At 45.2% G+C, this 27959-nt stretch overlaps 1 protein-coding gene across 2 annotated transcripts; it reads left to right on the forward strand.

Annotated features, from left to right (window-relative positions):
• The first annotated feature begins 3399 nt into the window (after positions 1-3399).
• GPR173 (G protein-coupled receptor 173) lies at positions 3400-26537 on the forward strand. Of its 2 annotated transcripts, XM_061136271.1 has the most exons (3): positions 3400-4059; positions 17978-18153; positions 20621-26537. In XM_061136271.1, exon 3 carries the CDS (start codon positions 23325-23327, stop codon positions 24444-24446), a length of 1122 nt encoding a protein of 373 aa, XP_060992254.1. In that variant the 5' UTR covers positions 3400-4059; positions 17978-18153; positions 20621-23324; the 3' UTR covers positions 24447-26537. The 2 variants fall into 2 exon arrangements, with proteins under 2 accessions (XP_060992254.1, XP_060992252.1); XM_061136269.1 differs by lacking the exon at positions 17978-18153 and having other exon boundaries at positions 23228-26537.
• The last annotated feature ends 1422 nt before the right edge of the window (positions 26538-27959 follow it).

A 27959-nucleotide genomic window follows, 5' to 3' on the forward strand; every position in this document is an offset into this window, starting at 1 on the left:
CCTGGTCAGGGAGTGTAAACAGAAGGGCACAGGCAGAAGGCAGCCAGGGTTCTCCCATTCCTGGAATGTTGGAGTTGATTAAAAATGGAGGACTGTGGCTAGTATATGACACAGTTTCCCTTGCCTCCTCCCACTGCAGCTCTGCCTGTTGGATGTTGTGCACTTATCTCATAGGGGACATGCCTTTTTTGGAGAACTTTTTCTCCCCCTTGCTAAGGGAGGAAAGTTACTTCAGGGTGGAGTGTAGGGTGTCGGGCTTAAGTCCAGCTGACCTCTCCCACCCTCCTTTGCAAACCCTTCTTTCCTCATCATGGTTCCTTGCCATCTCCCATGACCTCAACAGAAAAATCCTTTCTCCTGAGAGCCTTAAAAGGTATGACTTGGAGGTCAACGATGGCAAATCAACATAGCAGAAGCCCAGGTCAATATCTCTGTGATCAAGAGAAAGTCTAAGAGCCTTAGTGTGGCATTCAGGATCTGGCCTGTGCCGGAGGACCATCCTTCACCTAGGCCACAACAAATTGTTTCTGCCATGCTTCAAATGCATCTTGCCTTCTGGAACTCTCAAGCTTTTTTACTCACCTAGGCACCATTTTAATTTAATCAAGATGTGCATGGTACTATTAATGATTTTATGTCTTGACTTTATTATGAACACTCTACAAATAGTATCTCATTTATCTTCACAACCTTATTTTGTAAGCACTATTACTACCTCATTTAACAGATAAGGAACTTGAGGTACAAGGAAGGTTAAGAGGCACAGATTCAAACCCCAGCAGCCTGGAACCAGAGTCAGTGCTCTTAGCCACCACACTGTGTTGGCTCTCAAACTTCTTCCAATTCACTTCTACTTCTTCCACACTTATTCTGGCTATCAACCACCCCTCCCCACACTGCCCCTCTCCCACAGCTCCCAATTCCCACCTTTGCCTCCCATTATGATGAAACATCCTGACTGCTAATTTTAGTTTTTCATTTTTAAAAACTTTTTAAAAAATGGAAATATATAACACACATAAAGAAAAGTACTAGAGGCATAAATATACAGCTTTCAATGAATTGTTACTAAGTAACAATCCATGTAATCAACAGGGAAATCAAGAAATAGAACCTTCTCAATACCTATAAAAGTCTCCTTGGACCTCCTACTCAGTCCAAAGGCAATCAAGATTCTGACTTCTAGCACCATAGATGAGTTTCACCTGCTTTAGAACTTCATATAAATAGAACCAAATGCACATGTGCTCTTTGTGTCTGGTTTATTCTCCTCAGCATAATGTTTGCAGGATCTATCCATATTGTTGTGGGCTTCCCAGGTGGCTCAGTGGTAAAGAATCTGCCTGCCAATGCAGGAGACATAAGAGATACAAGTTCAACCCCTGGGTTGGGAAGATCCCCTGGAGTAGGAAATGGCAACCCACTCCAGTATTCTGGCCTGGAAAATTCCATGAACAGAGGAGCCTGGCAGATTACAATCCAAGAGTTAGACACTACTGAGCGTGAGCACTCACACATATGCACACCATCCATATTGTTGTATGTGGTTGTGGGGCATTTCTTCCCATCAATGTGTAGTATTGAATTGTGTGAATATAAGACAATTTATTTATCATTCTTAATGACATTTAGGTTGTTTCGAGTTTGAACTATTAAAAACACTGCCTTTATGAAATGCACATTATTGTATATGCCTTTTGGTAAGCATACCATGAGATGGATTTTCAGCCTTTTAAAAAATATATATGTTTAAGGCTATAAATTTCTCTCTAAGCATAGCCTTAGCAGCATCCCACAGAATTTCAGATATAATATTTTCATTATCACTCAGTTCAAAATCTTCCATTGTGACTTTATATTTGACTCATGGGTTTTCTTCCCTCTCCAAAACATGATGCCCAAACATAACAATAACCACCTGATGGCCGTGTCAAAATACACATGTTGGAGCTTCATTTCAAGCCTCCTAAATTAGTATTTTGGGTAGGTGTACCTGGGGATCCACATTTCACAGACTTTACGAGGTTTTAGATGCAGGTGGATTGCAGGATCACAACTTGGTAATGGAGGAAGGGTTTCCTAAGGGCAGAGAGCAAATCTGATTCACCAGAACCCACTCTGGTATTCTTGCCTGGAGAGTGCCATGGACAGAGGAGACTGGCGGATTACAGTCCATGGCGTCGCAAAGAGTTGGACACAACTGAGCACACACAAGCACCCTGAACCTAGCATACAGCCATGTTTAATAAACGAGTGAACCAGTGAATGAGGGAAGAAGAGAAATAGAAGAAAATTGCATATATGAAGAGAACTGGAATTCTTAAATGCTATAAATTAGGGGAACCACCATAGCATCATTTGGTCTCAATTTAATCTATTCAGGACAGAAATATTTTTTTCCTTGCCTTCAAACCTCTGCCTACAAGGCTTCCTCCTCACCTGTCCCATTCTGCTGTCATGGGTGCGTGTCTGTCTACTGGCCCAGAGAAAGTAGGGGTGGCACAGGAGATGACGTCCAACGAAGGGTTGTTCAGAGATGGGCAGCGCTCCCAGCCCCGCCCTCCCCCCAACACCTGCCCACCTGCAGGCCTTCCTGGGAAAATGCCCATAGAACCCATTCTAAATAAGATTGTCTGTCCTATCTCTCAGAGCTTTAAGCATCCCTCCCATATGAAAGCTTTTGAGAAACTTCCACAGACCTTTCTGCCCTGACCCCAACCACAGATCCCTCCTACCCCTGCCTCCTCTGAACTTTGTAGCCCGTGTAGAGTTGTTCTCTGAGCGGCCTCTTAGCTACCTCTCCACACCTCCATGCGTGCCTCTCTTCAGCATCTCAGAAAGACTGGAGTCTGAATTCCCCAGCCAGCTATTGTCCTGGCAGCGCAGCCACCTCGCCAGCCATCCCGACCCAGTCGGCCGGCCAGCCAGCCAGCCAGCCGGCTGCTCTCCGGACTCCCCAGCCCTCCCTCCCTGCCCCACCCCAGGGAGGACCAGGCTGGCGGCTGGGAGTCTCCCTGCCTGTTCTGCCTCCCTCCTTCCCTCCCTCTCCCTCCCTGCCTCCCTCCCTCCTCCGCCCGCCCCTGAGGCAGGGACCGTGCAAATCGAGGAGAGGGGGGACGGACAGGCCAGATGGGGTCCAGCTTAGTGCCCTGGGCTCCCCGCCAATGCCCTATCCAGGTTGGGAGTCCTCAGCATCTTGGGGCCTACATTTGTGTGAACTGGGGTGGTTCCCAGGCCTGGAGGGTCCCTCCGGCAGGCTCATAGTGCCCCTGTTTTGCATCAGGACCCCCCTCGGATGCTCTGAGCCACCCTCCTCAACCCGGATCTAAAACCCAGGACACAGCTATCAGGCCAGCCTCTCTCTCCACCCCACCCCCTCTTTCTGGCGTCCATCCCCTTCTCAACTCCACCTCTGCTGCTGCCTCTGGCTGTGGACCTGCACCTCTTCCCCATCCCTGAAGGCCTGGGGAGCGGGCTGAGCCTGGATGAGAGCTCCCCCAAGCTGGGGCTCTCCCAGGCCATGGCCCGGGTGCTTCCAGGGAGGAGCCCGGGACCCTGAGCATCTGCTAGAGGCTTGGCAGAGGCCCCACAGGGACCGTGTCTTCTGAGGACAAAAGGCGCGGCCAGCAGGCAGACAGGAAGGGGGAAGGGGGAGACCGGCAGCCTGGCGGGCTGACGGGCAGACGGGTAGCAGGGGCCAGTGTTGGCCCCCCTCCCAGCTTGGCGGAGGCATGAAGATGGGGGAGGGAGTGTGTAGTTGGGGAAGCACCTGCCCGGACCCCCACCTGCCAGCTAGCCGGGCACCTCAAGGCTGTGTGCTGCCCACCTGGTGTTCCCCATCACCCCCAGCCCTGCCCAGTGCACTCCTCCAGTGCCTGCTTCCCCTGATGTCTTCAATTTAGACCAGCCCGGCTGTATCCACGGCAACAGAAGCAGGAGTGTCACTGGCTGCCAGATCACTGAGGGTCCCACAGTATGGCCTGGGCTGTGATTTATCCCGAGTGAGACAGCTTCAGCCCCCTTCCTGGATTTCAAGACAGCCCTGCTGAGAGAGCCTAGGTAAGTAGTCAGCATCCCTCCATCGATGATGGGGGGCTGGGACTTCTGTCCCCCCACACATATTCCAGAGTCTCTATCACTGACATGCTCTCTCTCTCTGACTGTGTCTCTCTTTCTGCTCCATCACAAGGACTACTTGGGCACCCAAGCCTGGAGAGTCCTCTAGCCCTCCCTATCTTCCTCGATCCCAGATGTCCCATGAGGAAGGGAACCACCACCTGTTTCCCTGTACAGGGTCTATTTTTATAATTATGGTTGCGTTTGAGCACGAGGCTGTGTTAATATTTCCTTGTGTGCTATCTGTGGAAGGCATGTCTGGAGCCCGACTGTGCTCCCCTCACAATGCCTGCACCCTGGGCAGGCTCAGCCTCCTGCAGCTTCCTGCTCTCCCTTCTCCACTCTCAGCCAGGTTCCTTGGCCAGCATGCAGCGTGTGTCTGTGTATGTGTGTCTGCCCATGTGTATGAGCTGGCAGATGGGTAGAGAAGCTGCTTCCAGCCCAGACCACCCCCCACTCCTTTCTTCCTTCTTTCCTTCCTTCCCCTGTCTCTCCCTACAGGTAGCAAAGACTTTTGCTCACTCACTATGGAAGATACTGCTGTGATTTCCAGCTAGGGGTTGGAAGCCACTGTAGGGCTAAAAGGAAGGTGAGGTGGGGGTGAGAAGCACTTCCAGGCCCTAGACTGCCTGATGCCGTGGTGGGGGCAAGGACCATGCCACGCAACACCCTGTAGGGGCCAGACACAACATGGTTGCCTCCACAGTGTGAGCCCTAACCTTAATCCAAGGCTCTCAGTCTGTTTCAGACGTCCACATTGTGTCTGGGACTCCCCAGATATTGTGGCCTTGCATGCTGTTGGCCACTCGTCCCTCTGCCTGAAGAGGCAAGAAAGCCTGGTACACGGAGAACATGGATTCTCCAGGGAGACCTCCCTCAACTACTGGCTCTGCAGCTTATAGTGAAAGTGAAACTTACTGAACCTCAGTTTTCTCATCTGTCAAAGAGACTGGTAACCCTTCCTTCATGGGTGTGTGTAGTGACAAAATGAGTTGGTGCATGTAAGTAAAGGATGTTTGTAGAAGTGACCCTGAAGCAATGTCAGCAAAGCTCATGGTCAATATTGTTGGTGATTGTTCATGGTTAATATTGTCATTACTTATTTGGAGGAAGGAGTGGCCCCTCTTCTCCAGGGTCTTTGCTGAGATCTGGGGGGTGGTCAGCAGGTAGGTAAATGGGGGAGGGGCATGGAAGGGAGGGAGGCAGGAGCAATTCTGTGTTGTGACTGTTCATCTAAGGAGGAATATGTGGTGGCTGTAGGCAGAGCCTCCTGCGCCCACCCTCCTCTAGGATCCTTCCCTACACTTTCCCCTGTCTGTGCACACACATATAGATGCTTGAGCCCCCATGAGCTAGCAGAGACCTGGCTTATAGCCTGCAGCATTGCTGACTGGTGATATATGCATCTCCCTGTTGAGGGGAGACTTGGCAAGAGTTTGGTGACAAGGCTGAAGCTTCTGAGATCACAGGGCTTCAGGTGTGGCCCATGTAGCAGCCAGAGCTGTGGGGGACAGGTCCCAGGGAGTTCCCAACATAGAGCTTGGGCTGGAGGGACAGTTGGGTCCACTGGCTGGTTTCTGAATGTAGAGATGTGGTGGACCACTGTGTGAGGGGTCAATGGCTGGAGGACAGTTGTCAAAGCCAGGGGAGTAGAGGGAGGGGAAACACTGAGGCCCAGAAGACCTCCTCTGTAGGGGCAGGGGGGTGGCATTCTGGGGTACAGACTAGACTTTTCTAAAGAAGCATTTGGTACAGAAGGGAGAGACTCCCACACGTGGTCCAGAGGCATCTAGGCCTGAGCATGGGTATATATGTGCAACTGAAAACATATGGCTGTGTGTGTGCATCTGTTCATGGGCACTATGAATGTGTATGAGTCTGTGTGTATGAGCAGGTCACATGATGGTGTTCAAGTGTGTAGGTGTCTGAGTAGGATCATATTTCTACAAGGGAGTGGGTATGACTTTGCATATCTGTCTGGGTGAGCAAATGGGCATGTTTGATCCTAAGCCTGAGTGAGGGTGTTGTTTCTCTGAGCCAATAGGCCTGTTGAATGTCTGGCTGTGTTATATGTGTGTGGTATCCATTTGTCTTTGAATGTACATGTCTGATTGTATTTGTATGAGTATGAGGGTTTCAGAATGCCTAGGTGTGCATATCCTATTAGGTGATTGCCTGGGTGTATCTGATTGTGTATATTTGTGTGTACCCATGTGTGCATATGAGTATAGGTGCATCTAAATGATGTATTTCTAAGTGAACGGGCTTGTGTGTGTGTCCATGCATGTATGGGAGGGTATGTGTGTGTGAACACGCTTCTGCATAGGTGTGCCTGTCATGTATATGTATGAGTAGGCCTGTGTGTGAATGTCTTTGTGGATTCTGCAACATTTTGAAGTATGTCTATGTCTGTGTGTACATGTTTGAAAACATATTGTCTGTAGACAGACCGTTGGGTCCACATCTGATTAGGGAAATGTTAGTGTAGATGGTCACACTAGTATAAAAAGAATTAATTGTGTGGGAAGGGGAGAGTATGTGAATGCACATGTTTTGTGCATGAAAGTATATCTTGTGGGTTTGCCTGTGTGTGCACATTTGAAAATATGGGTATGGCTGAGGGCTATACACCTTTAAATATATGCACAAAAGGCTGTGTGCATAGGTAAATGGCTACATTCATGTATACATCTACTTGTGTTTGTGGGTACACTCTTGTGTGCAAGTGCATTTCTGAGTGTGGTTTGCATGAGCAGCTACTTCTCATAATTCTTGGATGCACATGTCTCATTATGTATTTTGTTTGAATTTCTGAGTGAGTTTGAATGTGTGAGTGTGGAAATGCCTGTGAGTGACTGAATGCCTTTGTGTATGCTAGTATGTGTGAATATTAGCTGTGTGTGCACTTGAGTGAACATGTCTGTATATTTGCCTGTGTATTCACACACATCTAAGTGTATGTGTGTGTAAATATGCCCATGTGTGTGTCTGTCTGAATGTACAGGTGTCCAAACTGTACCAGTTTGTACAGTTCTAATTATTTGTATATGTGTATTTGTGTATACCATTGTTTATTTTGGAGTGTATGTTGTAGAACAGTATAAGTGAGTATATATACACACCCCTCTTGACCTGTAAGTGCATTTGAGTGTGTGTGTGAGGATGTCTTTGCATGAGTGTGTCTGTGATGAGTGTTAGCAATTCTTCTTGTGCAGGTGTACAAGTTTGTGAGAATATGTGACTATTCTTCCACATGTGCATGACTCTTCTTTTGTTTGCATGGTTTCTCATATGGGTGTATGAACATGTCTCAACATACATACATGGTGTGTGTAATTGTGAGTGAGCATGTTTTGTAAGTAATTTGTGTCTTCGTGTCTGATTTCATGCATGGAGGAATGATGTACCAGCCTAAGTTCATGTGAATATGCTTATAGGTGTACATGCCCAGTTGTGTGTATGTCTGTGTGTGTTAGAATGCCATGTATGAGTACACCATCTAAATTATAAGCATGTGCACATCTGGGTTTTTGTGTGTGTGAGTACATCTTTGTGTGCGTATGTATGAATATGCATATGTGGTAATGTCTGGGACTGTACATGTATATATTTGGGAACTCACTTCTGTGTGTCATGTTTGGTCATTGTCTTACTGGGTGTGATACAGAGTCTGCCTGTCTATGAACATATGCATAAATTTGCTTGTGTATACACTTGTGTTTGTGACTGAATGTATGCCCTTCATGGGCATTGTCATGTGAATATATGCTATGCCTATATGTCTGTGTTTGAGGATAAATGGATGTGCATATGCAGTACCAAGTGCAGTATGAGTGTTCACTGTCATGGGAGTACCTATGTGTGGGGATGAGGGTAGGTATTTGTGCATGTGCATGGCTCAGGGAAAGAGATTTGGCCTTGGGCTTGTGCAGATAGATCTGATCATTGAAGGGGAAGATAAGGGAGGATACTTGTGAGTCTGCATTATGCTCTGTGTACCCCGGCATGTATTTACGTGCATGTCTGAGAGTGAGTGGTACCCTGCTAGATCATGTCTGGCTTTAATTGTGTAGAAATCCTAGAGAATAGAAGCCATAACACTTCAGCAATCCATAACCACCTTCTGGGGCTTCTCCGGCCTTGACCATATGCTGGGCTCTTGTATGGGTCTCAGGATAATTCCTGTCATCTTCACACTCAGGAAGTGAAACCAATAATGACTGATGTCCTACGAGGGAATGGGGCCTATGGCCCCTTTAGAAAAGGATTTCTTGAAACACAAAGACCTCTTTTCCCATCCTTCCTGCCACCACCAAAGGCACAGAACAAAATGGCATTGTGTGGTATCAAAGGTTGGCAAATGGTTTTTACACACAGCACCCAAATTGTGCTATCCAGGCAGAATTCTAGATCTAAATGTGTATGTATAAGTGAAAAGGGAAGGTACATTCAGGTAGAGTAGGATGTGTGTGGAAGAGGTTCTATATTTGATGAGAGAGAGAGAGAGAAGGATCTGGTTTGTGTGTATGTAAGAGAGACCCTGGGTGTTTCTGGATAGGGTTTGTATGTGAGACATTTGGGTGTATTTGAGGGTGATGAGTGTGGATGTGGGTGTATGTGAATGATGCATTTGTGAGGCACTATGAGACCATTGGCCTATTGGGTGGAGGATGGTATGAGTGACACTCTGGGTGTAGCTATGTGGGAAGATATGTGAGAATGTATATATTTTAGGGATATGTGGGTATGAGTGTATCTGGGTGGTGCAAGAGAGAGTGAGGGGCTATCTAGATGTATGTTTTACATTGTGGACCTATCTATGTTATGTGTATAAGAGGGAGTATGAGTGTTTCTGAGTAGAGTAAGTGTATGAGGGAGTATGGGTGCATTGGACTGGGGCATTCAAGTGTGGGTAAATTTGGATGGTGTGTAGGTGGGTGACAGCACAAGTGTATCTAGGCACTGGAAGTGTGTATGGAGTATATCAATATGGTTGTGTGTGTGTGTGTGTGTGTGTGTGTGTGTGTGTGTGTGTAAGAGAGAACTTGGGCACATCTGAGTGAGGGTGAAGTGTGAGTGTGTATATAATTGGGAGTACCTATGGATGCTGTGAGGGGTACATGTGAGTGAGGTGTGTGTGGTGTATGTGAGAGAGCATGGCTTTATTCTCATGGTGTGTGTGGCAGGTGGGTATTCTGGATGATGGTGATTAAGAGAGGGGGAGCTAGATTATATGTGTGTGTGTGTGTGTGTGTAAGAGAGTGTGTAGGTGTTTCTGAGTGTGATGGGAGTGTGACAGCATGAATGCATCCAGTAGGAGGAGTGGGTAGGTGTATCTGGATGGGGTAGAAGTGTTTGGGTTTGATTGGGTCAGGGAGTGAATGTGAGTGTGTTAGGGAGTGAATGTGTGTTGGGGTGTCAGTGGGTATATCTGGATGATGTGTGAGAGAGTGTGGTATATATAGGCTGTTTGTGAAACTGTGTGGATGGAGTGTGTTTGAATGTGAATGTATCTCGATGGTGGGTGGGTGAGAGCACAGGTGTATTTGGGTGGTGTATTAAGGTATATCTGGATGGTGTGTTGTTAAAGCTTTGATTGTGTATCTGGGTGTATATATACTTGAGTATGTGTGTTAGTATGTATATAATCGGATGAGGTGTGTGGAAGAGAGTGTTTGGGGGACATTGCTGGGTAGGAAGTATGAGTTTAGAATGTGGGTGCATCTGGGTGGTGTGGAGAGGATAAGAACATTGGGTGTATCTGGTCAGTGGAATGTGTGGGGAAGTGCACCTGGACAGTATGTGTGAAAGTTGAATATATTTGGGTGTATGTGTATGTGTGAATTTGCAGACGTTTCTAGATGGTAGTGGAGCATATCTAGATGATGCATGTGGGTGTGAATGTGTCTTAGTGGTCCACAGGGGATGAATCTGGATACTGTGTATATGTATGAGAGGATGTATCTGGCTGGGGCTGTGTGAGTGGGGTTCTGTGTGTTTATGTGTGAGAGAGAGAGACAGAGAAGTGTGGGTGTACATGGATAGGATTTGTGTGTGAGTGGGTGTCTCTGGATTATGTGTAGGTGTCTCTGGATCATGTGTAGGGTGTCTCTGGATTATGTGCATTTGGATGTATTTGAGTTAGGTGAGTGTATCTGGGTAAGGTGTTTGTAAGTATAGTATTTTTGAATGGTGTGTGTATCATTGTGGGTGTGTCTTAATACCACATGTGAAAGAGACTGTAGGTGTGCCTGGGTTGGGTATGAGGGCTCTAGATTGGGAATGTGAGTTTGGGTGTATCTGAATGTGGTATGTGAGAGTGTGGGTATACTGAGTTGGGAATTTGTGTAAGTGTGGCTGTATCTGGGTGGAGTGCCTCTGAATGTAGGTGTATTTGAGGTATATATGTATGAGGTATATATATGTATGAGGTGTATCTAGATGGTGTGTGTGTGAGAGAGTGTGTTAGTATTGTGTGTGTGTGAGAGTGGGTGCATCTAAATAGTGTGTGAGAAAAAGAATAGTGTACCCACTTGGGGTGGGGCATGTGGGAATGGATATATCTAAGTAGTATGTATGAGGTTTTCTCTGGATGGTGTATGGGAGAGAGATAAAGTATATCTGAGTGATGTGTGTGCATGTGAAATATATGGATAGTGTGTGAGAGTGTTTGGGTATATCTGGGTTCAGTTCAGTTCAGTTGCTCAGTTGTGTCCGATTCTTTGCGACCCCACGGACTGCAGCACGCCAGGCCTCTCTGTCCATCACCAACTCCCAGAGTTTACTCAAACTCATGCCCATGGAGTTGGTCATGCCATCCAACCATCTCATCCTCTGTCGTCCCCTTTTCTCCCACCTTCAATCTTTCCCAGCATCAGGGTCTTTTCAAATGAGTCAGCTCTTTGCATCAGGTGGCCAAAGTATTGGAGTTTCAGCTTCAACATCAGTCCTTCCAATGCATATTCAGGACTGCTTTCCTTTAGGATGGACTGGTTGGATCTCCTTGCAGTCCAAGGGACTCTCAAGAGTCTTCTCCAACACCACAGTTTGAAAGCATCAACTCTTCAGCACTCAGCTTTCTTTATAGTCCAACTCTCACATCCATATATGACTACTGGAAAAACTATAGCCTTGACTAGATGGACCTTTATTGGCAAAGTAACATCTCTCTCTGCTTTTTAATATGCTGTCTAGGTTGGTCATAACTTTTCTTCCAAGGAGCAGGCATCTTTTAATTTCATGGCTGCAGTCACCATCTGCAGTGATTTTGGAGCCCCCCAAAATAAAGTCTGCCACTGTTTCCACTGTTTCTCCATCTATTTGCCATGAAGTGATGGGACTGGATGCCATGATCTTTGTTTTCTGAATATTGAGTTTTAAGCCAACTTTTTCACTCTCTTCTTTCACTTTCATCAAGAGGTTCTTTAGTACTTCTTCACTTTCTGCCATAAGGGTGGTGTCATCTGCATATCTGAGGTTATTGATATTTCTCCCTGCAATCTTGATTCCAGCTTGTGCTTCATCCAGCCCAGCATTTCTCATGATATACACTGCATATAATTTAAATAAACACAGTAACAATATACAGCCTTGACGTTCTCCTTTCCCTATTTGGAACCAGTCTGTTGTTCCATGTCCAGTTCTAACTGTTGCTTCCTGACCTGCATACAGATTTCTCAGGAGGCAGGTCAGGTGGTCTGTATTCCCATCTCCTTCAGAATTTTCCACAGTTTATTATATCTGGGTAGGGAGTATATCTATGGATGTGGGTACATCTGTATGTGATGTGGATTTATCTAGATGGTGTGTTGGTGGTATGTGTGTGTGTTTGATAGTGTGGGTGTGTCTTGGTGGGGTGCATGATTTGGGGAATGTGTGTGAATGTGTATATCTTTCCTGGGGCAAAATACACCTCTGCTGGGTTGTCTGTGTATGTGTATACAGACATATATATGTATGTGTATATGTATGGAGTTTTTATGTATGTGTATGTATGTGACTGTTCCTGAGCCTGAGTACATGGCTTGTGTGTACATGTGCTTGTGATAGAGTAGTGTGTATCTGTATATGTGTATGAGGTGAGTGTGTTTCTACATGTGAGTAAGTTGAATCTGTAAGGTTTCAAGCCAGGATCTGAGTTTGCATCCTAGTTCTGCCTTTATTAGCTATGTGACTTTGGGAAAGTCGCCTAACCTCAAATATGCCCTAATTTCTTTTTTTTTTCATTTATTTATATTAGTTGGAGGCTAATTACTTTACAATATTGTAGTGGTTTTTGCCATACATTGATATGAATCAGCCATGGGTTTACATGTGTTCCCCGTCCTGATCCCCCCTCCCACCTCCCTCCCCATCCCATCCCTCTGGGTCATCCCAGTGCACCAGCCCTGAGCACTTGTCTCATGCATCCAACCTGGACTGGCGATCTGTTTCACACTTGATAATATACATGTTTCAATGCTATCCTCTCAGATCATCCCACCCTCGCCTTCTCCCACAGAGTCCAAAAGTCTGTTCTATACCCTAATTTCTTATCTGTAAAGTAGGGTAATAATACTGCCTATTTTATAGGATGAAAATTGGATGAGTTAATATTCAAAAAGTGCTTTGGACTGTGTTTGGCACCTTATATGGCGTTACCCAGTACTATAATTGTCACATGTGCCTATTTGTAAGTGTGAATGGGGTAGTTTCTATATGCATATTTGCCACATTATCAGTATCCACATGTATTTGCTCATCCTGGCTGTATGTGAGAGTGTGTTTGTACATAAAAGTGGGTTTGTACTTATATGTGTCCCAGTGTGTGTATAAAACCATGGGTATATGAGAATGGAAGCATGGTTCTGGGAGGTTGATGGAGGGGGTTTGGCCCTGTGTGTATGTTTCCCAGCATACACACATCTGAGTGTATGAGTGCATATACCTGTATCTGTGTCAGTACACAGTGTGTTTTTAACTGTAAATGGGTTTTTTAATGGTCAGAGTGTAAATGTATGCATGTTGTGAGTGTCTGTAAATGTAAGAAGATTGGTATTCAGGTTTATATGTGATGATGTGGGTTGATGTGGATGTGTGAAGAGGATTTATGCCTTATGGCCATGTACTAAGATATGTGTTCTGTGTCATGTGAATGCATGTGTAGGTGTGAATCAGTGTGTCTGTTTATGTTTATAAGCAGCAGTGGCTATGTGTGTGTGTATACATGAGTCTGCATTGCTCCACATGCCTACCTGCCTCTGTGTACGTAGCAGTGAGCCTGAGCCATGTGTCTGTATGTGTGAGCAAGTCTGTATTGTGTATATATGTATGTGTGCCAGGGTAGGATTTATATAAGAGAGTAGGTTTAAATCTCTTAGTGTAAGAGCCTGGGGGTGGGGAAGGGCTTAGATCTGTAGGATGTGAGCAGGACGTACCCTGTGTCTGAATGTCAGATCTTACATCTGTGCATGTATGACTGTGTCTGAAAGCATATAAGTCCATACGATTTGGTCTGTAGGTGTGTGTGTCTGCACGTGCTCATGTGAATGGCAAATGTATCAGTGCCTAGGGCTGTATTTCTATAGAAGGGTGGTTATATGTGTGTTATATAAATCTTTGCATGATTTGCTGGTAGGTGGACACCTACACACATGCCTAACTCATTCTGTGTAGGAAAGGAGGTATGTGTGTGAGCATCCAATTGCACTTATCAGACGCAGTAAGTCTGGATGTGAGTGCATATTTGAATTTCCATGTACACCTTTGCCTGTGTGCTGTGTATCTGTTTGCGTCTGCAAGTGTCTATGCAATATGACTAGCTGTGAATGTGTCAAGCACACAGAGAAGGTGAAATATTTGTATGGCACACCATAGTAAACTTTAAGGGGATTTTGGGGTACTGGGGTTTGGGGAAAAGAAATTCCTTACATTTTCTTTATGTTATAAAAGTTGTGATAAGGAAATTAAAATGCCAAGTTTTAGAAGTTATTTAGTGTTGGATTTGTATGCAATTTTTTAAATTATTTATTTATTCATTTTTGGCTGCACTGGGTCTTTGTTGCTGTGCGTGGGCTTTCTCTAGTTGCATCAAGCGGGGCTACTCTTCATTGTGATGCATGGGTTTCTCATTGCAGTGTCTTCTCTTGTTGTGGAGTGCAGGCTCTAGGGCATGTAGGCTTCAGTCGTTGTGGAGCGTGGGGTCAGTAGTTTTGACACACAGGCTTAGTTGCCCCATGGCACATAGAATCTTCCCAGACAAGTGATCAAACCCGTGTCCTCTGCATTGGCAGTCACATTCTCAACCACTGTACTTCCGAGAAGTCCCTGTATACAACTTTTCAATGAAATCTTTTCCAATTTTTTTCATGGCACACTTGAGCTCACTTCTGTAAACATAACTTTTTAATTCACTCATGCAAATCTGTAGTGGTCAACATTCATGCCCACTTCTGCATGTTCAGTCATGACTGTCTTGATTTATTTTATGGTCGTTTTCATCATGATTTGGTAAATCACTTAGTGCTGAGCATAGATAATTTATATAATTATTGTACATCTTGGTAAAAGCCCAAACAAAACATAAAGCAACTAACCATTGGTACTTTTGACCGGGATATAAATTTCTATTGTGGCCTGTCTCTTCTTGATGTCAAAAGGTAAGACCCATTCCATGGAGGTTGTTTGGGCATAGTTTGCCCTAATGCCCTTGTAATTAGCTTGGATGTATGAAATGTAGCAGCATAGTTCAGAAAACTCACTTAAAAGCATGAGTTTTGGGGCCATCAGGTATCATTTTGGTTTCTCTGAAGCATCAGGCGCAGTTTCTTATGTTGAATATGGCTGGTGCTTTCACACCTTACCAACCTTTCTTAAGAAATGGAACAACTGCTTGAGCACACTTCCCTTTTTCACCTCCCTTTTATAACTCACTCATTCTTGCCATGGCCAGGCAGAGACCCAGGTTTTATGTTGGGAATAGCTACATAACCTCTTCTATCTCTTAGTAATCACTGTCAAGAGGAAACCATTTGCATAAGTAAGTGGTAGCAAATAGAGGGTATTTTTTTAATTGGTTAAAACTTTTCTCATCAATAATCAATAATTCTTAGCCTTTGAATTTTGTGCTTCAAAGGTGAGCTCCTTCTTGAACTCTAACCCCTCTTTCTTTTCTTTCAATCAAATGTGATGTTGAAATTTCTTGTAACAAATGGTCATGAATTTTGAATCCAACAGAAAATTTTCATTTTGAGCATTTAAAAGTAATGAAGTTTTCCCTTAAGTAGACCTTGTCCTATTCATAATAAGTCTTCTTTAGTATTACCTTGTAACGGTAACTAAGCATCACCCAAGGAACCATACTTCACTTGACTTCTTCCAAGGTGACGTTTGGCTTCAAATCCATAAACCTTATCAGCATACTTTCATGTATCTTTGAGTGTCGAAAATTTTTGATATATTTCATTCACGTGCTCAAAGAGCCATGTGTTGAAACCAGTAAGCATCCAATCTGCAAAGGGAGAATCATTCACAAAGGAATGCTGAAATTTTTCTTTTAGCTCATAACTCCTTTATAATATCCTACACACTTAGGTTTAAAACAATAGAGAAAGGTATACTGATTTCAGTGCTCCAGAGAAAGCTGATAAGTGGGTGGGTAATGCCTTGATCTAATTAAATTCACCTGGCATCATTTACAGTAGAAGTTAGACCTTTGGGCAAACTTTTATAGGTTAAGGCTCCTTCATGGATGACTCTCAGCATTTTCAGAACAAATTCCAACTGTAAACTTTCTGCCATCACAACAGCAGCATCAGTCCACAGACTTGTGCAGAGTTTCCACAGTATTTCAAAATATTTATCTATCACTTTGAATACTTCAACCTTAGTTTTTTTGGTGCTTCTGGCATTTCTCTTAAGGCTTTCTGACCAGTACTATAAACCAATAACAGTTAATCAACATCCTGAGATATATCAATATAAAATGAAAACTTCTTTGATTCAGTGATCTTCTGGCTTAGTGTTATCTTGATATCCCTTGACCTGTCATCAGTGTGTCTCCTAACGGATATCATTGAAAGTGTCCCCTTTTTTATTTGGTCTCAAATGTGTGGACAATTTCCCAGCAGACTGCTAACATAAAAGATTCTACTGGGCAGGCATCTTAGCTTTACAGGTTAATTGCATAACCTTGTTACTAGCTGGTTGATCTCCATCTAAGAATGTTCTAACTCATCTCAAAAAAGAGCCCAGTTTCTTAATTTGCTCTTCTAGATGCTTCAAAAGGTCCATATCTTTCTCTGTGCAATAGATTGTTTTGTGGTCTGTTGACCAACATAGCCTACTGGGAAAGTTTCTTTTGATAACTTTTCCGTGCGAATTGGATGTTTAGGCTGAGGTAAAGAGGGCTAATTGGCAGCTGAACTCAAGTCTGAGACAATCCTCATTAAATTGTTTTAATTAGGAATATCCTGGATTATTTTGTAGGGGAGACTACTGCATTTGTCTTATGAGTCTCCTGATTTTCCAGTTTTGATCAAAAAGTCCAATTTGATGAAGAAAGAAATATCTTAAAAATTAAATCTACTTGAATATGAACCATTGAAGGGGTCAGCAGACCTTTGTGACTTCCGAAAATTGATTTTTTTCCCCAAAATCAAGTTCTAGGTCTTCTATATTTTTAAGCAGCACTCAGAAAGGCTTAGAGTTCTCTTTAATGAATCAGTTCAACTGTAGTCAGGCTGCACTTGTTTGTTGACAAATTTTTTACATAATAAAAGATAAAAATTTGGAGAAGGAAATGGCAACCCCCTCCAGTATTCTTGCCTAGAAAAGTCCATGGACAGAGGAGCCTGGCGGGCGCAGTCCATGGGGTTACATGACTGAGCATGTGTGCACGAGGGTGGAGGGAGATGGGTTGGTAGCAATAAAGTGGTAGAACTAAAAAAAGAGATAAAAACTAATTGTGAAATCAATTATGAAATCCTGCCAAGAATCAGATTTGCCAAATTTTAAATATTAAAAGCCAGTAACAAATAGATCAATAAATAAGCAAAGAAATAATAAAAATGTTCTAATATTTTTAAAGAGCTCTTATCTTTTAGAAATAATTACTGAAATTCTTATGGATGAAATGGTGTAATATACAAGCTTCAGAATACTCTGAAAGTGGGAGAATTGGGTGAGATTATAGGTGAAACAAGACCCTATGAGTTGACTGTTGGTGAAGCTGGGCAGTGGGTGCACAGAGGTTCGTTACAGGATTCTTTTACATTTCTGTTTGAAATGTTCTAGAAGAAAACATTTTTTTTTTTTAATAAAGAAGCAATAATCAAGGAAATTAACAAAGTATGTGTATTCTCTTTAGGACACCTAATACTATATAGGGCTTCCCAAAAGAAGCAATAATCAAGGAAATTAACAAAATAGATATATTCTCTCTAGGAACACCTAATACTACATAGGGCTTCCCAGGTGGCACAGGGGTAAAGAATCCACCTGCCAATGCAGGAGATGCAAGAGACGCAGGTTCAATCCCTGGGTCAGGAAGATTCCCTGGAAGCGGAAATGGCAACCTTCTCCAGTATTCTGGCCTGGAAAATCACATGGACAGAGGAGCCTGGCAGGCTACAGTCTATGGGGTTGCAAAGAGTCGGACACAATTGAGCAACTGAGCACATGATGCTATATGATAGTAATAACAGCTACAATCATATAGCCCTTCTTTTTTTGTAGAAAAAAAATTGCCCCAAAATAAGAATGAGATAAAATTAAAAGAAAAACAAACATTGTACATGTATGGGCAAAAGCAAAAAGCCTCACTGATTATGAACAAAAAGTGGCAATCAAAGTAATAATCCAACTCTCTGGGATGTTCCTACAGGAAGCAGTCCAGACATTTACAACCTTCCTTCTCATGTGGTCCCCTTGAGCCCCATCTTGCTCCAGCCCGGGGCAGCTCTGCTAATGTTTCCACCTGTATGTTCCAGAGTTGGCTGCTCTGTGCACTTGCACAGGTTTGTCTCTTGATATGTACCTGTTGCAGGATGTATATGTCAAGTAAGTATATCTGGGTTGTGAGCAAGAATGTGTGTGTATAGACACCTGTGTGTGAGAGTGTATCTGTATATACTATATCTGGCTTTTCTCTTTGTGTTTGCTTGTGCTTGCATTTTGCTAAGGTGTGTGTGTGTGTGTGTGTGTGTGTTCATTGGAGCTGGTCTACTTCTCTGCATAATGTACATGAATGGGCAACTGTGTGTACCTGTGCTAGGGTGTACACATCTGTGTTGGTGAGTGTAACTAATCTGTGTGAGACATCTTGGATCAGTTGGTCTCTGTGTGTTAGAGTATGTACATGTGTGTATATGTGAGTAGTTTTTAACTAGTCTGTTTCTTCTGTTGGTATCCGAGAGGCAGTCTGTCTGTATACACATACATATGTGTGTTTGTGTGTGTATATATGTGTGTGTCAGGGTTCAAGTGCATGTGAGCATGCTGGTGTATGTAACTGAGTGTTAACGTGTGTAACCATGATTGTATATGTGATAATATAGATATGCCACTGTTTTCATACCTGTGTTGCAAGAGTTTGAATACATGAGAAGATTTGAATAATCAGGTACACTGGGACAAAGGGTATATATGAGCCTGAGTGTGAGTGACAATGAGTAGGTTTATGTGTGTGTGTCTCTCAGGATTTAAGAATTTGTGTGTGTTTTAGGGGAGTTGTAATTAATGGGTTTGTGGGCCACTGCACATGTATGTGTATGTGCGTGTGTGTCTGGGTGTGTCTGTGCATATGAGCAATTCTTAGCCCTCCCGTACACAACACCCTCTTTTATGTAACACATTTTGTAACACCCCTTTACCATCTGGACATTAAGTTCTTAGATAATATAACCTCTCTGCATATATAATTTCAAAAGAAGACATATAGTATTTTATACCATATCCACATTGTATTAACTCTAATATAAATAAATAAGGAATAAAAGTGATTTATAAGAAAATAATTTGTATTTCAATACAGAAATGTTTGAACATGACACTCCCTAAGAGATTCCGTGAATTAAGGCTTGTAACATAACAGGTAAACATGGATTTAGAGACGGGGAAAAATCAGAAGCTGCCGTTTGTACAAAGTGCAGGAAAATGACAGGCAAAGGTCTAGGAATGAGAGTTTCCGAAATAGTGAACTACTCAAAGAAAGTACTCCACAAAACAAAGCATAGTCTTTAGACTTAACATGACAGCCACATTCCTGGATAATTCAGGATATATTTAATCAAAGAAACAACTGTGTTTATCAGTGAAATAGAGTTAGAGTCTAGGTTCAGTTCATGCCAAGTCCTAAAATCTATGGGATATGAGACATATTTTGATTGTGTGGAATTGCCCTACAGGTCTCCAGACAGCCAACATCCTCACGGACTCCAAAAATGTTAGAGGGACACACCCAGCATTGTGGAAACCAAAAAATGCGCCTATAAATTTCCAAAATTTCCCCTAGGGGGCAGTAATACCCTTATTGAGAACAAAGCGCCAGTGTTTAAGCAGGGGTACACTGTGCCGTGTGAATGAGGCAGCATACACAATATACGGTGTGTGTGTGTGTGTGTGTGTGTGTGTATGTGTGTGTGTATGCACACCTCACATGCACACCAGTGCCCCTATATGTGAGCTGGTTGCTGTCCGTTGGTCTCTATAGAAGTAGCCTATGTGATTCTGAGTGTTTGTGTTGGTGTCTGTGTACCTCTGTCTAAGGACATCTGGGCACAAGCAGGTGTGTACATGTTACGCATATGCACATGCATCCTTAGTCTCGGATGGTCCCAGGCTGTGGCTGCCCATCCATGCTCAGACCCTCTCCTCATTTTTTATATTATCACCCCAGCTTTCCAGGCAACACCAGGGTTTTGTTTGTTTGCTAGTATTGTTTTATGGTTTTTTGTTTTGTTTATTCTGTTTTAGTGTTTGTTTTGTCTTCACTGAGACTCTGAGCTACACATTATCCACTTTCTTGGTCTTAGTTTGTCTCTCTGTGTCTCCCTCTCTCTGTATCCATCTTTATTTCTGCCTCTCTCTATCTCCATCACCTCTCTATATCTGTCTCTCACTCCCCAACCCTGTCTCTTTATTTCTCTACATCTTCCTCCCTTTCCTGGCATTATCCCTGTCCTTCTATCTCTTTGTCTCTGTCTCCCTCCCTCCTTCCCTCTCTCTCTCTGTCTCTATTTTTTCTCTCTGTCTCTCTCTCCCACTCTCATCTATTTTCCCCTTTCTGTCTCTATATTTCTCCCTTGTTGGTCTCTTGCACTGTCTCTGTTTCTCTGTGTCTGTCTGTTTGTCTTTTTTTGGCTTCCTTTCTTCTTCTTCTTTCTGTCTCCTCTTCTCTATGTAAACCTCTTTCCTTTCTCTGTTTATTTCTCCCACCCCTCCCCGCCATGTTCCTATGTCTCCATCTTTCTCTTTTTGCTCCTCTCTCTTTCTGTCACTTGTGTGTCTGACTCTGTCTTACATTCAGTTTCTGTCTTTATCACTTCCCCCTGCCACTCCTCAAGGCTAAGGAGTGTGTGTGTGTATGTGTGTGTGCATATTTACACACACCCAGCTATCAGCTAGTCCACAGATCTGTGGGAGCTGTGAGGCCTTGAGGGGCTGAAGGGGCCCACCAACTCCGCTTATCTCAAGCCCCTGCCCTAGCACCTTCTCTTGGTCCACTGGCACTGGCTCTGAGACTTTGGGGGTACCATGAGAAAAGTTTGGCCCCAGGTGGCTGTGGCAGGCTCAGTTGGATTGAGCTGAGAAACAGTGCAGAGGGGAGCCATTTTCCAGGGAGGGAGGGGGTAGAAAGACATCCACTCAAGCCCCACAACCTCAATCCCATCCCAGCCCCAGCAGGAGCTCTGGGCTTCTCTGGCTTCTGCTTTACTGCCTCTCCTGGGAAACCTGCCCTGCTATCCTATCACACCCTATATCCCCCACCCAGCCCTCATACACTAGGAGCTCTCCTACTTACCCCCAAGCTTTCCTGCGTCCTCCCATTCACACGCTGCCCAGGCTGCTTTCTCAGCAAACCCGACCTGGATGCCTCCAGGTGGCCCTCCCTGAGCCACTAGCCCCCAAGTCCCTCAACCAATTGATTTGACAGCTTTTGACTGAGAGCCTACGGTGGGCTCTGCACTGCTCTTTTAGAGTGTGTGAGTCAATAATCCCTACCCTCGTGGAGCTTTCCTACTAATAGAGAGGGGCAAGCAATAAATCAAAATTTAAAAGTGAATATTTTATACTAACCATAAATGAAGTATAATCTTTAAAACTGTGAATCACTGTCTGTAACTTATATAATACTTACATCAAATATATGACAATATAAATAAATAAATTAAAACAACTATAAAAAAAAGGTAAATTATGTAGTGCATCAGAAGCGAGAAATACCAGGAAGAGAAATAAAGCAGGGCAGGGGGGCACAGGGGTGCTGTTTTCTCACCCAGATTACTACAGGAGCCTCCTAAGTAGTATCCCTACTTCTACCTTCGCCTCACATGATCTATGCTTCTCACAACAGCAAGCAGGATCCCATTCAATCCTGAGTCATATCACATCTTATCTCTGTGCAAAACTCTCCCATGGCACCCATCTCACTCAGAGTAAAAGTCAAGAGTCCTCAATGTGACCTATGTGATATGGCCTCACCACCTTGCTGAGCTCTCCTCCTACCACTTTCCCCTTGCTCATTCCATCCCACCTACCTCCTTACTCTTCCTCAAATGTACCACGTGCAGTCTCACCTCAGACCCTTTGTTCTGGCTATTTCCTCTGCCTAGACTTCTCTTCTCCCAGATATCCACATGGCTCGCTCACCTCCTTCATATTTTTGCTCAGATGTCACCTCTTCCATGAAGCTTCCCCTGTCCACCTCATTTAAAACTGTACTTCCAAAAATAAACAAAACTGTACTTCCTCCACCCCTGGCACTTCCTATCCCCCTTCCCTCCTTAAATTTAGGAACTTATCATCATCTGACCTACTATATTTCACCTATGTATCTTCTTTATTATCTACAATGTCAACTTCACAAGAGCAGAGACCTTTGTCTGTTTATTTCACATCTGTGTCACCAGTGCCTGGCACACAGTAGATGCTCAATAAATAGTTTTTCAAGAAATGAGTACATACAAGCATACCTATATCTTTATGTTCACACATACTTTCCACTTCATTTAAAGTAAAACCCAAGTCTTTGTCATGGCCCACAGCCCTGCACAATCTGGCCCCAGACCCCTCTGTGAATTAACTTTCCACTGTCTCTCTTGCCTGCCCTGTTCCAACCACACTGATCTTCCTACTGTTCCATGAGTGTGCTAAACACGTTCTTGATTATGAATAAAGAAACCTACTTAATGAGTGGCTACTAGTGTTAACCAAAAAGAAAAAAATAAAACCACTGTGAAATAGAATAAAAGCTAATGAGGTACATTACATATAGGATCTGTACTGTTTTGTGAAACTTTGGGTTCAGCTCTATGTGCACATGTGTGTATGTGTATCAGGTTGTGATGTAAAATGTATTTCTTATTATGGGTGGCAGTTTTAAAAGTTTGAAGAACACAACCTTTGGGCTTTACAAAGGGAGAGAAGAGCCACACCCACATCCCCATCCCACAGACCCACCAATGGAGGAAAGAGGTAACCGAGGACATCCAGAGAGATGAAGCACCCCTCACTCAGCAAGGAGGGAGGAGGAGCAGCAGTGGGCCAGGGGCAGGGCCTGACACCAGCTGGGAGTAAGAGGGGAGGCCGCGTAGACACACTAACACTGCCCTTTCTCTTTCTTCCTCACCTTTCCTTTCCATCTGTTTCTCACTGTTTCTTTTTCTTGTGTTTCTCTCTCTCCCTCCCTCCTCTCTCCTTCTTTCCCCCTCTTCTTGTCTCTCTGGCTCTGTCTGTCTCCCTGTCTTTTCTAACTCTTTCTCATCCCCTCCATTTCTGTCTCAATTTATGTCCATTTTCTCTTTGTTCTGTCCTTTCTCACTCTCTCTGCCCCTGTGTGTGTGTTTTCACGCTCTCCTGCCCTCATACCTCTGTCTATCTGTGTCTGTGTCTCCCCCATTATCCTCATTTGCAGGTGCAGCCCAGCAGAACAACTGATGGAGTCCCCTGGGGCCCATCGAGTACTGGACTGGCTGACCCCATAAGGTTGGGAGCAGCCCCTGCCCCTCAGTATGGCCAACACCACTGGAGAGCCCGAGGAGGTGAGCGGTGCACTGTCTCCACCATCAGCAGCGGCTTACGTGAAGCTGGTGCTTCTGGGACTGATCATGTGCGTGAGCCTGGCGGGCAACGCCATCTTGTCCCTGCTGGTGCTCAAGGACCGTGCCCTGCACAAGGCTCCTTACTACTTTCTGCTGGACCTGTGCCTGGCTGACGGCATACGCTCTGCCGTCTGCTTCCCCTTTGTGCTGGCTTCTGTGCGCCACGGCTCCTCATGGACCTTCAGTGCGCTCAGCTGCAAGATTGTGGCCTTTATGGCTGTGCTCTTTTGCTTCCATGCGGCCTTCATGCTGTTCTGCATCAGCGTCACACGCTACATGGCCATCGCCCACCACCGCTTCTATGCCAAGCGCATGACACTCTGGACATGCGCAGCCGTCATCTGCATGGCCTGGACCCTGTCTGTGGCCATGGCCTTCCCACCTGTCTTTGACGTGGGCACCTACAAGTTCATCCGTGAGGAGGACCAGTGTATCTTTGAGCATCGCTACTTCAAGGCCAATGACACGCTGGGCTTCATGCTTATGTTGGCTGTGCTTATGGCAGCCACACATGCTGTCTATGGCAAGCTGCTCCTCTTCGAGTATCGTCACCGCAAGATGAAGCCTGTGCAGATGGTGCCAGCCATCAGTCAGAACTGGACATTCCATGGCCCTGGGGCCACTGGCCAGGCTGCTGCCAATTGGATCGCTGGCTTTGGCCGAGGGCCCATGCCACCAACCCTACTGGGTATCCGGCAGAATGGGCATGCAGCCAGCCGGCGGCTGCTGGGCATGGACGAGGTCAAGGGTGAAAAGCAGCTGGGCCGTATGTTCTACGCGATCACACTGCTCTTCCTGCTCCTCTGGTCACCCTACATCGTGGCCTGCTACTGGCGAGTGTTTGTGAAAGCCTGCACCGTGCCCCACCGTTACCTGGCCACTGCTGTTTGGATGAGCTTCGCCCAGGCTGCCGTCAACCCAATCGTCTGCTTTCTGCTCAACAAGGACCTCAAGAAGTGCCTGAGGACTCACGCCCCCTGCTGGGGCACAGGAGGTGCCCCAGCTCCTAGAGAACCCTACTGTGTGATGTGAAGCAGGCTAGTAGGCAGACAGGCAGGGAGAAGGTTGTGGCCACCACGATGGAGCCAACAGAAGGGAAGAGGTAGGGCTCCACACAGGAGCCTTTCTTTCTGAGCTCCAGCCCCAGACCCTGGAACAACCTGGAATCTAGGCACCTTTGCCAACACCTCCCCAGGGCTGGGGACTGGGTGGGGACTGGGAAAGATGCATTTCTAGTCCTATGGGGCCTGTCTCCACCTCCTCCTTCTCCACTTCTACAGTCTCTCTCCTCTTTCTCTCTCTCTCTCTCTCTCAGAAGTGACAATTCAGAAAAAAAAAACAAAACTGAAAATGCAGGTTTTCCTACTCATAGCTGAGGAGACAGGCTTTCTTGCTTTAATGTCTCTCCTCTGACATTGTCCAGAAGGGGGAAATATGTCCTGTAAAATAGACTTCTAGAGCTCTTATTGTCCCCTCTGCTCCCATGCACCCTCTCCTTCCAAGTCCTTTAGCAAGGCCTGAATGAAATTGATCTGCTGATGAGAGGGACCAAAGTGGGTGCTCGGTCCCCAGGGAGCAAGGTTTAATTGCTATGTTGTGTGCAATGTTGTTTTAGGCTAACCCTGGTCCCAAGGCCAGTCTTTTATCCATCCCTACCATGTCCAGACCTCCCAAGTGTTTCTTGAGCATCTGTTTGAGAAACAAGGAGGGGAGGGAGAAGGGCCTCTGGGATGGACCCAGGTTAGGTGAAGAGCAGGATGTGAGCAATATGCCTTGAGCTGAAGAGACCTCAGCTTGGCTGCATTCTCTCAAGCTGCCTCCAGGATCCCCATCCTACAGCTCTTCTTCCTGAGGATGGAAATCCACTCCAACCCCACTGAAATCGATGGGTGCCATACAGGCAGGAGCAGCACCCCTCCAGGGGGTGCTGTAGGGAAGCACTCCAGGGAAGTGTAAGGAGAAAGTCAAACTCCCCAGAATGGCTGAATCCCAAAGCCTGGGGTCAGAGCAGAGTTGAACCCCAGAATTGTCTCCTGAGTTCATGCTACTCTCCTGAAGATGAAAATTCTTTGAGGGCCTTGGTAAGTCATTGTGGTATAAGCTCCAAGGCACTGTGGACTTGAGTCCATTCCTCTTTGACCTCTTTTGTCCCTTAAAGCCTCAGGGGCCTCAGGCCCCTCTGTGGTAACCCTTGGCCTTCTGGGCCCTTAGCCCCCACCTTCCTTGCTCTGAACAGCCCTTCGCCCTCTTCTTCCCTCCACCATCACATCCACCCCAAGTGGAGCAGAATGCAGCCAGATTTCCCAGGTGGGAGATCCAAAGCCTCCTTCCCAGGGCAGAGCCCACTCTGGGTTCACATCAAGTCTTATGGACTGGTGAGCCAAACTGGCATTCTTTGCCTGGTCTTTCCCAAGTTCTCTGTCCCCCTCTTATCTCCTGGGAGAGGGGGAGATCTGTATTTTTCCACCCCCTTTCTCTCCCCTATAGAAGCCCTTGTCTTACACTCCCTCCCTACCCTAAGACAGCTCCGGAACTGGGCAAGCCTCGACTTAAGCAAGAGGAATGGAGAAGGCACTCTAGGCAGGAGAGACATTAATGAGCCTGGTTATGGAGTGGCCCTGGAAAGGCAGGCCAGAGTGGCTGAGAGACTGGTATACAGGGGGGTACCTGTTCTCTCAGTGATAGTGATGGGGGTGCCTTTCCCAGGGAGTGGGGTGGGGGTAGATAGGGTACATTCAGGAGGATTTTCCTCTATTTCTTTTTTCTAACTGCCTGGATTCACCACTGGATTTTGTAAATGGAAAACTGAAATGAACAATGCTATATTGAATGTTTTCTCTTTCTGTCTGTGTGTGTGGGTGGGTGTGTGCCCTATCTGCAATGGCCACATGTAGGGAGGTATGGTCAAGTGAGACAGTGTGTCTGTGTGACTTTGTTGGGGCACACTCTGGCCTGGGGCACATATGTGAGCAAATGCCTGTATGTGGAGACTTATACAGTGCATGTGAGCACACACATGCACATATGCACCTAATTGAAAGAAGACAAAACAGTATGTGCCTGCAGCAGGAAGCAGAGTGGTTGGAGAGATGGAACTTGATATGTATGGATGTAGCAAGAGGGTAGACTCCCATCTCAAAAGATCTTCCTCCCCTGGCCCAGGCTCTGAACATGGGGGACAGGATACTTGAGAATACCATCTCTTCCAAAAGTCTGGAGCCCCCAGGTACCACTCCCAACTCCTGTATGAGTCTCCCCTCAAAAACCCAGATAAGGTGTTCCTGAAACTGGACCACCATGGAGAATGGGGACTGGTAGTTGGGGATCAAACTTGGGGGAACTGTTGGGTTAGGTAATGCCCCCCTCCACACACACACAAAGTAATGGTTTATGGAGGGACTGCTCAGTCTGGGATAGGAGCCCTTCAGAAGGATCCATTGTATACAGCTGGGATTTTGGTAAGCTTTGATTAAATTCAGAGGGATGGATGTCACAGGGGGGAAAAAAAACAAGCCTGGGAGTCTCCCCAGTCAGCCTGTTCCCTGGGCGCTCAATTACTTTACTCTATGAGATGCACAGAATTGAGTTGACCATACTCCTCAGTTCTTGGCACACTGTATCATCACTGGTCCATATGAAGCCCTTATATTCTTTTTTGTTTTGTTTTGTCCACTTCATCACCCATCCCTAATCCCATCCCCCCTCCCACACAGGCACCCCACTCTTGTGTATTTAACGTGTGTTTTTCCAATCCACCATTCATGTGTTTTATTTACATATACGTGTATATGTGGGAAATGTATGGTATTGTTATGTGTTTTAATTTACATAAACAGTATTGTACTATAAATCTTGTTCCGTTTCTTTCTTCACTCAACATTCTGTTTTTTGAGATATCCAGCCATGTTGCCGTGTTTACACCTAATTCATTCTAGTGGTCCATCTTATACATATATCACATTTTCCTTATTCATTCTCCTGGATGATGTGTCTGTAGGTGTCTCCAATTCTCTGCTACCACGACAAGACTGCAATGGGCAGTTTTCTAAATGTCTTTTTAGTGACACCTTATTAAGAGGAGAGGAAACAAGCTCAGAAAGAGGCAGTGATTTTGTCAGGGTTTAAAAGTGAGAAGCATACCTGTGGCACGAGTCCCAGACGGAAGTCAGAACCCCACCACTGTGCCTCATGAGAGACCATCCATTTGCCACCCCCCCCCCCAAATCTAAAATACAATTAAAAGCAGCATACACTGAGGAAATTGAGAGGAAAGGGTGGAAAGAAGTATGGAGTTGATGAAGAAATAGAAAATCCTAGAAAGATCTAGCAGATGAACTGAATCACAATAATTTTCATGACGCAGAGGAAGTTAGTTTTTTGGTGTGATTATTATTGCTAGAGCCATTTTGCAGAAATGGGAAACGCCACGTCAAAACCTGGCCCCAAACGAAAGACCTTCGATTTCTAAACCCCAGGCTCCTTCAGGGCCACCCGAGCCCCGAGTTCGCCACCTCCGAGTTCGCCGCTGCAGGGGCGAAAGCAAGG

This window comes from Dama dama, chromosome X, assembly GCF_033118175.1.
Source record: "Dama dama isolate Ldn47 chromosome X, ASM3311817v1, whole genome shotgun sequence".
Classification (NCBI taxonomy): Eukaryota; Metazoa; Chordata; class Mammalia; order Artiodactyla; family Cervidae; genus Dama; species Dama dama.